The sequence below is a fragment of the Podospora pseudocomata genome, chromosome 4 (genome assembly GCF_035222375.1).
Source record: "Podospora pseudocomata strain CBS 415.72m chromosome 4, whole genome shotgun sequence".
NCBI classification, from domain to species: Eukaryota; Fungi; Ascomycota; class Sordariomycetes; order Sordariales; family Podosporaceae; genus Podospora; species Podospora pseudocomata.
In genome coordinates this window covers 1,123,952-1,136,760 of record NC_085888.1, presented here as the reverse complement: position 1 = coordinate 1,136,760, position 12,809 = coordinate 1,123,952, and the positions used below count along the sequence as shown (strand labels likewise).

The 12,809-nt window shown below is 43.7% G+C and overlaps 3 protein-coding genes across 3 annotated transcripts; 2 read left to right on the top strand and 1 right to left on the bottom strand.

Moving 5' to 3' along the window:
• Positions 1-4,732: 4,732 nt before the first annotated feature.
• QC762_403115 (uncharacterized protein) lies at positions 4,733-7,464 on the bottom strand. The gene is made up of 2 exons (XM_062889757.1): positions 5,282-7,464; positions 4,733-5,222 (listed from the first exon to the last, which is right to left on the bottom strand). The coding sequence occupies exons 1-2, from the start codon at positions 5,434-5,436 to the stop codon at positions 4,826-4,828; spliced, it is 552 nt and encodes a 183-aa protein (XP_062743324.1). The 5' UTR covers positions 5,437-7,464; the 3' UTR covers positions 4,733-4,825.
• RIB2 (DRAP deaminase) lies at positions 5,761-7,200 on the top strand (the record flags this gene model as incomplete). Its single annotated transcript, XM_062889756.1, has 1 exon — positions 5,761-7,200. One exon carries the CDS (start codon positions 5,761-5,763, stop codon positions 7,198-7,200), a length of 1,440 nt encoding a protein of 479 aa, XP_062743325.1.
• Positions 7,465-9,169: 1,705 nt separating the features above from the next.
• Positions 9,170-10,473, top strand: QC762_403100 (uncharacterized protein; the record flags this gene model as incomplete). The annotated part of the gene is made up of 2 exons (XM_062889755.1): positions 9,170-9,218; positions 9,275-10,473. 2 exons carry the CDS (start codon positions 9,170-9,172, stop codon positions 10,177-10,179), a joined length of 954 nt encoding a protein of 317 aa, XP_062743323.1. The 3' UTR covers positions 10,180-10,473.
• Positions 10,474-12,809: the final 2,336 nt, after the last annotated feature.

The window sequence follows — 12,809 nt, the reverse complement described above, 5'->3', positions numbered from 1 at the left end:
TAGGCCTACCGGATTGGTAGTCCAGCCATTATCGGTTGTTGCAATGCGCCAGGTGGCCGGAAGGCTGCACTCTTGATACCAATTGGCGAGGTGATATTGCCCAGCTAAGATGGTAAATGGCGGGATAGCCCAACCCAAAGCATTCACGCCCTGAATAACCGTAGCCCACTCACGATTGCCAGGCTGGGCCTGTTTGGCCTTGCTACGGCCGTCCGAGGTCGTAACTACCATGCCCGTGAAGATAATGCCCATCATAAACCCAGTCTCGTCGAAGTTGTAAACATCGTCATCCACGATACCGTACTTGGCCTTAGTGTTCCGCACAAGCGCAAACCACTCGCTAATAACCTTTGGATCCTCGCACTTAGCCCTCTGGTAGTCGTATCTACGCGTAAAACGCGTCCGGAGCTCTGGCTGGCGTTTGAAGAATCGGTGTGCCCAGAGCTTGCCGACAGGAGGTGCGTCGCGGGCGCATAGCAGTTGGTTGGCCATATCTTCCACACCACTTAATCTCGGTGGAAAAGCTCGCGCAGATAGCTCAATAATATAGTGAACAATAGCCTCCTCTTCTAATTGAGTGAGCTTTTTCGACTTGGGTGTAGTGTCGCATCGTGCAGGCCTGCCAGCGCGTCGGCGCCCTAGCGTTGCCTGGGAGACTCTATAGGCCTTAGCCACAGCCCGTATGCTTAGCTTTTCGTCATTTTGAAGAGCCTAGAGAGCCAAGATTATTTGGCTTTCTTTTGAAGTAGAGGGCATCTTTGATGGTAGAGAAAAGTGGTTGTTGAGTACAAAGATGTCGCGTCGCGTCGAAAGTGCCCCACTCACTGATATGCCTCACTCACTGATGACGTACGTTATAGTATAAATGAAGATTATAATTCGCTATATCTTTTATAAATAATGCGTGAATATTAATTGAAACAATTAACAGACTTTATTACTAAGATAGATTTGTTGAATAGTACTGCTAATAAGTTTCTTTCTAATGAGGATATTAATAATATTTGAGAAAAACTTTCTTAATGTTAATATAATAAATAAAAATATTCTTCATTGAAAAAAAAAACTCATAATCATATTATCAACTAATGTAATATTGAAAATTGAAGGCTAATATATAGTATAATGAATGTAATTAAATATTAAAGTTAAGGAGGATACGACTATATGAGATAAATGAAGAATTAATCCATCTAGCTCGTCGCCACTATATTAATCATTTGTATTATACGTGATATAATAAATCGTTTAACGGAGAAAAAAGTACCTGGGTACAATACAAGAGATAAAATATTAGGCTCATCTATTTTTAAAACAAAAAAGCTCCTTTAAAGCGTAAAAAAATCAAAATAACCTCCAATAATAATATTACACAACTTTGAAAAAAAAACTGATAAAACTTTGTTTATACTATATCAGCATTTGGATAACGTATATTAGTTAAAAACTATACTACCTTTCCTTGAAATGCTTCATTTTGCATTATAAGACAACTGTTTATAACAGAATATATCTTAATTTTAAAATAATATTTAAATATAAGATATATTATGGAAAGTTTCTATAAACTATGAAGTTATTCAAAGATTTATGAGGATTATTATATAGTATAGAGAATTGAAGTAAACGTAATAACTATATTTGAATTAAAGTCAAAAAAACTTAGACGACAAAGTTTAAAAAGAAAATAACTAATGAACTATTAAAGTAAACATCATATTCAGAAAGATTAATGTGGATATGATTCATAAACCTAGACTTTTTACTTTAATCTTTATAGAGAACCCCTTTATTTATTGGACTCAGTTAGTTCGGTCTAAATGAGTTCAAATATTTTATATTATTTTTAAATGATTTAAAATAATAGATTTAATTGTATAACGTGATTTTAATCTTTTTGATAATCTTAATGGAAATATTGAATAAATGTAGATTTATAGAAGTAAGGACTGTACATGAAAGTTTCAAAGTATCAATAATAGAAATATTAAAGGTTTAAATAAACTTTTTTTCATTAACTAAATATTTAACATTAAGGAATTCTATAATGTTTAAAAGCATATAACTTTTATTAATACGTTTATATAAAAGTTCATATAGTTACTTTCCATATTTTTACGATACATAAAACAAATCAAATTAGAAAATTATTTATTTTCTTTTATCTCGATTATAAGCAAATAATTACCTTAATATCTTATATTATAAAGTAAATACTATCATCTTAAAGGTAATAACTTCAAACCTGAAAAAACCATAACTAATGTTATTTATACAGGTAATTAATATATCTTGAAATTTAAAAAAAGAATATAAAAATTCAAAAACTCTAAATTAAAAATTCGATAATGGTTATGATAAAACTAAATATATACTTTTATAACACTAAAAATATTAAAAGGTAAAATGGTTTAAATAAAATCTTTAAGATTTAATATATTTTGAATAAACTAAAAGCATTTTCTTAACTTATACTATAATAGAAATACTTTAACTATCAACAGTCTTTTTTAAAGGTTAAAAGTGAGATATTTAAGATATATATTCAAGTATAATAAAATATATTAATACTAAAAGATATATCTAAAAGTCTATAGATTTATAGCTGCCATTATTTTTTCCAAATCTTGGAAATCCTTAAATGATTTCTTTTAAATTTGAAGGAATTTGATGGTATTGAAGGCATAGAAATAAATAGCTTTAGGCTTGAAAAAGCCTCTTAAATATAAACCAGAGTCTAGTTTTTTAGGGATTCTTTTAAACAAGAAACTAGTTATTCGCAAACAACTATTAATTATATTAAATACCATTAACGTTATATTTAATATTATAAATACAAAACCTTTAAAAATATAATCTTAAAGTCATTATAGTTTCAAGATTATGATTTAAATATTGATTAGAGAAGTAATAATTATTTACGAATAAGAGATCCTTAAAGGTATCTAAATAACGATAGGAAATTAGATATATATATAAAGTAAAGTATAAAATAAATATCTTCTATAGTATTACCGTGAGAACTTTAAAAGTAACAGTACATCTTATTAATATAAATAATAAAATCGAAAAAAAATAATAACGTTAGTAAAAATATGGGAGATTAATAAATATATTTATTATAATAATAAAAAACAAAGTAAGAAAACGGCGGTACCGGTAAAATATTAAGGATACTTAGCCTTTACGATTAAGTATTTAGAAGGAGTTTTAAAGCAAAGACCGTAGAATTACGAAATTAAGTTAAAAAAGGAATTAAACTACGGTTATTTAAAACTTATTATACTAACCATAAATAAAGTAAAGAGTTACGGAGATATTTAGACGAGAATTTAAAGAAAAGATACATTAGGAAATTTATACTATAAGTAGGATAACCTATATTTTTTATACCAAAAAAGACGGTAATTTATAACTGTATATATATTATTATTAAATAAATAACGAAACGGTCAAAATTAACTATCTGGTACGGTTAATATTTAAATTACGGAGTTAATTAATTAATGCACGATACTTTATATATTTAAATACCTATCGGGTACGCTTATAATACGGATTAAAGAAGGGAATAATTAGAAAATAGTATTTCGTAATACTATTCGGGTTAGTTAATATACTCGCGACGTTTTATTCTTTTATTATATACAATTCGAAAGTACCTTAATAACAAAGTAACATAATATTTTAACGACGTTAATTTTATTTACATACTGTAGAAAAATATAAGTAATACCTACGAGAAATATTTAATACGCTATACGGAATTAGACTCTTAATTAATAAAGAAAAGAGTAACTGTTATATTACTATAGCCTCTAGCTATATTAACTTATCCTTTAAAGCTAAAACTTCTTTCTCTATATTTTAGTATTAGTATCTCTTTATTGTATATGTAACGTTTACTACTTTAATAGTAGGTGAAGCTACTATTTTTTTAAACGAAGCTTTGGCTATTTCTTTTTTTTTAAAAAAAAAACCTACTCATTATTATAATCACTGGTAATATTTTTATTTTTTTGGGTTATTAAATAACCACATTATCAGAGTAGTATTATATAAAACCTTTTCATTTAATATTCTATAAATACTAGCCCCCAAAAAAATAAAGTATTATATCTCACTTAAAACTTTATTTATGATTAGAAAATTAGAAATATTTTAAATCAGTTTTAGATTCCTATAAACTTAGATCAAAAGAAAATCTCTAGATACTACTGAGAAATCAAAACTACCTATGAATTTTTTTCAGACTTTTGATATAAAGCTATATATATAGTATCTTATTGTGGCGAACCTCTATCCAGAACCTCTGAATGTGATACTAGTCGAAGGCGCTTCTAGGCGATCTTAGGTCGGTGCAGCTAATCAGTGCACAACAATACCTTTTCTTAATCACAATTGTTTTAATACTAATGAATGTAACTTATATTACATACTGCGGAACTATCTGCTACCTATCTAGTTCCTCCATAAATATAGACCTCTGGATTACCTAGATCACTTTCGCCAAGAGTGATCTGGATCACCTTTCCTTCCTTTGGATCACCGCGCTCCTGTCGCTCCACCAGTGATCCCGTCGCTCCACCAGTGATCCCGTCGCTCCACCAGTGATCCCGTCGCTCCACCTTCTATTAGTCAGGTAATGATTGGCTACGGGCGCCCCGCGCCCTGTGCACCGGCACTTCGTGCACGATCCGTGACATTTATTTCTACTATGTTAGATTCACGACAAGTTTCGATCCAGATGGTTATTACAAGTATATATATTCTAGTCAACTTGTGAAGCCAAACATAGTATCTTGTATACATACTCGCCCCCGTTTCAAAGTTTACTTGCTTCTCGATTCACTAGTAAATTCTCCAATCCCCGGCGTAGCTCTGGGTTCATCCCCTTTGCATTTGGCCTCCCTGTCTCGCGGTCGACAAAGACTTGAACAAACTCGCCCACAGATCGAACCGCATCGTGCCCCTTTTCAAACAGAGCTATTTCATATGCCACACTGGAATTTCCTATGCGGTTTACTCGCAGGGCCAACTCAGCGCAGGCAGGAAACGAAATAGAAGCAAAGTAGTCGTTGTGTGAATGTACAACCATGCCATATTGCGGAGACGAGGGTGGATGGAGGCCACAGTTTTCCATCAGGTAAGTATTGATAACGGAGTCGTAAAGGAAGTTGTAAATGGAGTTGTTCATGTGGTCGTACATATCGTTATCGCTCCTGATCATTATTAATCCCAAAACGCGTCTTAGAAGTAGGTTGACATCGAATGTTCTTACCATCGTGTGCGGTATTCCAGAATGTACCGATAGTCAGCCCTCGTTCTGCTTTTGAGACGCCTGATGTCTGACATTGCAGCGGCAGGAAAGGGGATAAACACCTCCGCTTCGAAAGACAAGCACGAGGCAAGAAGTGAGGAAAGAGGAAATTTCATTGTTGCTGACGGCTCGAATATAGCTGCGGAAAGAGCCGAGGTTCGCTGCAGCCAAGACTGTGGGGTAACCCTGCAGGTTGGAACCTGTCAAATACTGCCACTTCCGACCGCCTGTTTTTTTCCGTCGAGTTCAGCATCTGAAGAGGTGAACCCCTCATCCTATCAAGCGTGAATCTTCAAGTCTGCCACGAACCCCACCACAACTCACCAACACTTGGCTATCGACCCTCAGACCTCCGAGAGTTTCTGCTTGATGGAGCGCTGATGTTGGCGGGCGAAGCTCTGTTAAGAAGAACGTCTACACTTGCAACCCTCGCCCGCACGATGACCGCCTCCATCCTCCTGCCTGGTGCACCGTCACAACCGCTGACCGCTGTGGTCGCTGAGAACAACAAAGTCGTAGAATCTACTGGCGCCATCAGTTATACCGAACCAAGCTTGATCTCGCAACCCGAGCATTCAGCCTCGCTGGGCCCTCCACATCTATACTTCTTCAAAGATGGTCTTCGACGGGTGGCCCCTTATTTCTACACATATAACACCTGGTGCAAGGAGCGATGGCGAGGAAGAAAAATCATTGAAGTGTTTGAAAGCGAGTTTCGCGAGCGATCGGTCGAGTATTACCGTGCGGCGATGGAGTCTGGTCAAGTCGCGGTCAATGGCAAAATCGTGAGCCCGGATTATGTGATGGTGAACGGCGACCTGGTTTCGCATACCACACATCGGCACGAGCCTCCCGTTACACAAGATCCCGTGCAGGTCATCCACGAAGACGACGACATGATCGTGATCAACAAGCCCTCGGGCGTGCCAGTACACCCTGCCGGTCGATACCATTACAACTCGGTGGTGGAGATTATGAAGGCCGAGAGGGGGCCGACCTTTGCGCCCCGACCATGCAACCGGCTCGACAGGCTGACCAGCGGCATCATGTTTATTGCCAAGACGGCCAAAGCTGCCGAAAGTCTTAGTGCCCAGATCTTCAGACGCAGTGTTCGGAAAGAATATCTTGCCCGTGTGGTCGGTCGATTTCCTGATGGCGAGGTTGTCTGCGACCAGCCGATCCTTCAAATTTCTCCAAAACTGGGCTTGAACCGGGTCCGAGCTAATGGCAAGTCTGCGAAGACTGTCTTCAAGCGCCTTGCTTACTATCCGTCGCCCATCATCAAACCTAGTTCCAGCAACAGCCCGTCGCCGGATGAGGCAGAGACAGGCGGTCCCGGAGACCATTTCACTAGAGAAACCGAGGGATATTCAATTGTCCGCTGCTTGCCCGTCACAGGCAGAACACATCAAATTCGGGTTCACCTACAGTTTCTAGGTCATCCTGTACAGAACGATCCAATCTATGCCAACCAGAAGGTTTGGGGCTTCGACCTGGGGCGCAATGATGCCGAAGCAACCCTGAATACCGATGAGGATGTTCTTTCCCGCCTGGCACGGATGGGAAAGGAACAGGTTGCGGACGCTGTGGCGTACTATGACGAGATGGTGGACGTGTATCACAAGAAGAAGGCGGAAAGGATGTCGGGCCAGCTTTGTGATGTTTGCGAAACCCCGTTGTATACCGATCCAGGCAGCCAGGAGCTCTCTCTGTGGCTGCATAGTCTCCGGTACGAGGATGCCGATGGGTCCTGGAGTTATGTGAGCCCACTGCCAGCCTGGGCCATGCCGCCCGAAGGCGCAAGCGGACCAACACAGGTTGGCGGCATGGACGATCTAGTGGATGCTGCCGGGGAGGATATGAAAATCGAAGTCTCATAGATCGCCCATTTGAATACATTGGTACTTGGCTGGAGGAAGAAGGAGGTTCATAGGAAGCCGGCTGTTTTCCATGTTTTGAGTTCTGAATCCAATGAGATAGCCGCACCACCTCGCCCATCTCGGCACCAATCTCAACTTTGGTTCGGCCTCTTGAAATCCGGTACTTGGGTTAACCATGGGCTAGATCACAAGTTGATCTAGATTTATATCGGCCGATCTGGCAGACGTTGGCTTGCGGCAATGTGCTGTGATGGTTCGGGCGCTATAGTAGTGACGTCAGTCGTTGTATGGGGATGGAGAGGAGCTCTCTGATTTTGCTTTCTCGAGTCTTGCTTTCTGAACTCTTGACGAGCTACGGGCATCATATGTCTATCAAGGTCCATTGGTGCCCAGGGCCCAAGTCGGGGCTTTACTCTCAGACATGGACGGGCCATTGCGTGGTTACTTTCTTGGGTACGATGCTACCAGCAGCTAACAAAACGTTAGACTCCTCCTGATGCTATGGCCAACAAGGAGAGTTTAGCTTTCATCCCCGCCTTGTTGAGTTTTGAGCGGCAATCCCGACACAAGACACGAATAAGTCTGGTACTCCATGTAGGTGTTCCATGGCCCCTCTTCGTCGCTGTCGTCGGTGATGCTTCTCTGTTGGCCTGATCTTGCTGGGCAGAGGTTCATCAGATTAAGCCTCCCGAGGCATCTGTAGAATAGTTGTGGAGTTTGTGCTGCTTAGCGAGGACCCTGACAGGCTGAGCTGCTTGGGCTATCCCTTCGATGCTCCCGGAACTGTCCTCCATCCGCAAAAAACCACCCACACACTTCCATCACCCATAAGAAAGTTTCATGGTAGCGTCATCGCTCTTCTCCATCCTCATGCTCATGGGCTAAAGGCTACACTCGTAGGTCTGCCGGAGTGTGTTGCGGCAAAGGCCTCCGTCTCGGAGCTCTGCCGGAATACTGACCCATGAACGAACGGAACCCGCTGCCCCAGATGAGGGATAAGGTTCGGCGAGCTCGGGTCTGGCAGTCTGTCACTCTGGCAGCTGTGGCGGAGGATGGTCGCCGAATGCTCTGGTTCTTCCCCGGGAACGCCCGTGCCCGCATCATCCAAGCTCTTCCCTGCCAGACTGGCAGTGGCGTCCTCCCAGTGCCAAACGTTAGGCCGCGTCGCGCCTCCTGTAGCGCAAAAGTTTAAATTTGGGACCGTGTAACCTCAGATCCATCTTCCAGAAGCAAACCCCTTCTCGACTCCGTCCCTGCCGCTGCTTCGGCGGGCGGGGGTGGGCGCCACGCCGCGCCTCCGACCGCGTGCTGTCCAGAGAGTGACCTTCCAGCACAGTCCCGCTCGCCGCTCTAACTCCTTCTCCTGGTGTCTCTTGTCTGTCTGTGTGTCTGTCTTCCAGGTCCCCCTAATCTTCATCGTTCATGGTTCCTGCTACAGGCTTCGCAGTTGTTCCATCTCAAACCCATGGCAGGCCACACGGCCACCACGCGCACCCTACCGCACCACATCTGGACTTTTGCTGGTTGTGGACCAGGCCGGTCTCTGTGACCGAACCACACCAGTGCGTGCTGGAGGTGGATGTGGGATATGGAGTGAGCCCGTGTGGACCCCACCCGCCGCCATCTCCACCAAGTTTGTCGACGGCAATGGACTGGTGCTGAGCCAAGCATCGAGATACCGATTCTTCTTCCACCCCTGTACCCTGGTCTTGCCAGTGATAGCGACCTTGGGGATGGTCCATGGCTACTCCGTATATTTACTTAATCCTCGTGCCTGCCAACTCCCCACCCCACCATGGTGCCGATTATTGCTGGTTCACATGGCTCTTGCTGTCCTCGACATCAAAAACCCTCACACTTTCCATGGTAGATGAAAACACTTCTATCTCCATCCACATATAACGTCGCCGTCGACAAAGTCTCCGAGGACTGACGTCGTCTCATACACGCAAAACACATCATCTTCGACATGACCCGAGAGACATCTACAGAACCACCAAAGCCATCCAAGCGGAAGGGTATGGATTGCCCATCTCCACTGTTTTCACACATCTCTAACCTCTGCCGTCATCAGGTACTCGCAGCGTGTCGACACTCACGCCCACGCAACTTGCCCGGAAACGGGCCAATGACCGGGAAGCCCAGCGCGCAATCAGGCAACGCACAAAAGAGCACATCGAGCGGCTGGAGAAGGAGTTGGAAGAGTACAAGAACCGACATAGCCGGGACGAGACCATCAGCCAGCTCCAGATGAGGAACCATGCGCTGGAGAGAGAGGTGTTCAGTTTGCGCGAAGAACTCAAACGCTTCAATCATAATATGTTTTCACCACCCGGTATATCCCAGCCATCAGCTCTTGCCTGTCCATTTCGAGCTTCCATTCTAACCACACCAGCCCCAGGCTTTGAGGCACCCGATCTGCTACCCGCCGGTCACGCCGGCATTCCTAGCCGGCCTCCGCCATTTGGGCAACCATCCAACGACTACAACTCGGCGCCGCAGACCTTCACATTTGTGCCCACGACAGAGGAACAATGGCCCTCTGGGGTGTCAGTATCTTCGGTTCCAGTGTCCTCCGTCTCGGTTCCCTCGGTCGTTTCCAGCCCTTGCTCTTCCCCGAGCCACCCCGACGAAGCCTTCATCCCGGCCTATATCCCGACCAGCATGCCGACCATGATGGAAGGGAATGTGATCACGCCCACTTCTATGCCTTGCATGGATGCTGCCGCTACGAAACTGGAGTTTGAACAACGAGATATTGATCCAGGTACAACGACCAGCCGTGGGGCCGATCAAATTCCAGAATCATGGCCAAACGCTAACAGTAAGGTGTCATCAGCAGCAGACCATGGCTATCCTAATCCCAATGTATCGCAGCCAGCTGCAGGATACATCACACCTCAACCGTGGTCCGCGACGATGTATCCTTCTTACTACCAGCCGCAGCCACATGGACTGCCACAGGCTGCTGGTCTATGAATGGCTCTCACGGTGACCGGATCACCCAAGAAGACCTTTATCACCCACTTTACGCCACTCATCACTTGCCGCCACCTGCAGCAGTGGACAAACCTTCGTTCCTTAATCGGCCCCAAGCACGTCAACGCTCCCGGGATTGGGTGAAAACACCCAGACGATGCACAATCTGGCAGCGATATCTGACATGGCCACATACTGCCGGTTGATATGTGGGCCACCCTGTCACGCCAGCAGCGGGTGAAATATCGGGCGACAGCGATCGCCCCCAGAAGGGGAAAACAGGGCCGTCTCAGCACTTTGCTTGGAGTTTTTGGGTTTGTTTTCTCAAGAATAGGAGTCTTGCAGGCGGACACAAACACCGGAACCAACATAGACATGCAGCATTGGCCCACGCTCAGGTTTTTCGCTTTGTTCTGCATAACATGGAATGGATATTGGACGGATAAATTTCGGGACACGAAAAGCACTGCTACCTTAATTTCTATACCCTCAGTAATTCTTTTCTTTCTTCAACACACTTTACAACATGGCGTTTTTGGTTGTTTTTCTCTTTTTTTCTTCTTTTATCTTTTTTTTTCTTCTTTCTTTTTTTTTCTTCTTTTTTTTCTTTCTTTTTTTTTCTTTTTTTTTTAACTAACAGGGTAAGAGAAAAGGCCCCAAACTTCATTCCATATCAGTATAAAGGAGTGTTTATAGACATTAAAGCTGTTCATGTCAAAGTAGATACGTCATTTCATACATCAGGTGTTGCTAAGAAAAGACTATTGTGGTTTTTCAGCAAGGGGAAGACCGGTTTCCACAGCAAAATGTGCATACATCATAAACTACAAATACCAGAAGAACGCAGCGTTTCAAGTTGCACCCTGGAGCAGGTGACGAAGAGACTCTGCCCCTTCTGTCCGTCACCGGGCAAAAGATCCGGCAAAGCCAGGTCCAATGGGCAAGGACACTCCCTGTTCCGAAGGACCCGAGTTCAAAAGAGAATTTGGGCAGCGCATTGAAAGAAAACCCTAAAGCGATCAGTCTGGTTCCGATGGGGACACACTGTGATGGAGATAGTAAATCACGACAGTCTGATTGGTAGTTTTCCCCATACAAGTGCAGGAAAGGTAAACAGATGGCGTTTCTAAAAAGCTCCACAGGAGCCAAGTTCGGGTCTCTCACAAAAATCTTTTGGAGTTTTTTTTGAGGAGGGCAATGCAGGAGCTTTTCTCACAATGCAACGGCCAGGAGGGACCCAGCTGCAGGACGATATGACTGTGGAGAAAAAGAATATCACAAAACACTAAACAGATAATTGATATGTTGAGTCGACTGTCAGACAGCAATGGTGCTACCCTACCAAGAACGAGGTGGTACTAGAAATGGAAGTCCACTGCAGTAATTCCATGTCGCCGAACAAGTTTTTACATCGGTTTTGACAAACCGCTCCTGAAGCGGCGTAAACCGTTTGATGCTGTCTGCACAGTATCTGGGGAATGTGTCACGGCTCCGGTATGCTAAGGGTATCTAGCTTAGATATTCGTCTTCTCATTCAACCTGGGATTGCGAACAAAGGAATAGTTTTGATGGTATGGTCTCGTGAAAGAGATAATTAAGCACAACCTGGACTGACAAAACTCCACTCAGAATTTTTCACAAGATCCCCAATGATGCCGCCCTCTCCTGGAGCAAACCCGCTAGTTCATAGATGCCGGGCCTGCCTGAATAAACGGAGTGTCCGGCAGGTGCCGCACCCGACTAGAATAGCTAGCGTGGTGCTCCCACACCGTTTCTGGCTTCAGATGCGCTTAAACAGCCCCCACAGATCCATAGGTCTATAGAGTGTCCTGATTAGGACTTGGGGTCCAATGGAGGAACCTCGAGATATCAACCTAAGGGATCCAAGGACACAATGGATGATGAACTGGGATTGACGAGAGCGATTCTCAGACATGGACTACTACGGAGCCTCTATCTCTCTCTTGTTGATTCAAACATAGAAGATGCTCACCATACTGGTTTGACAGTGACAACAAAAGATAAAAAAGACCGTGGCTAGTCCCATTCCACAGGGTTCGAGAAAGACCCGCCTTTAACCAGGGGGAGGCTGCGAACCGGGCTCGCTCCTCGCGTTTTGGCGGCAGGGAAGAACCAGGTGAAGTTGTCGCGATGGGCAGACCCTGCTGAAGATTAACCCCGTTTCTCCCCATCGCTGCAAACTCCAGCCCGTCCGCACCGCCTTTGATTTGCCCCGGTTCCTTGCCATCAGACTGCCACTCCGCAGCAGCACAGAAACCAACATGTACCTTTACACCGTTGACACAGAGTGAACCAAAAGCAGGAGAAGAAGCCTGCAACATGGTTGTAAGGTAGGTGCTAGACGAAACCAAAATGACCATACAACAGCCAGCATCAGTTCCACCCAACATCACATCGCTAAAGCCTGAGCATGCAGCTGATGCTTTGAAGAGGAAAAGGATGGGAGAGGTCGGTGAGAAAAAAAGCCGCAAGGACCCCTCGGACTAGACTCGGAGATCGATCGTCTTTTCTCAATATCAGGGTTTCCCTGGTTCCTACAAATGCAAGGCAATCCCGGAGGTGTTCACCTGGGTGAACAAATGCTGCGGTGAGGCGGAACCAGCGCAACC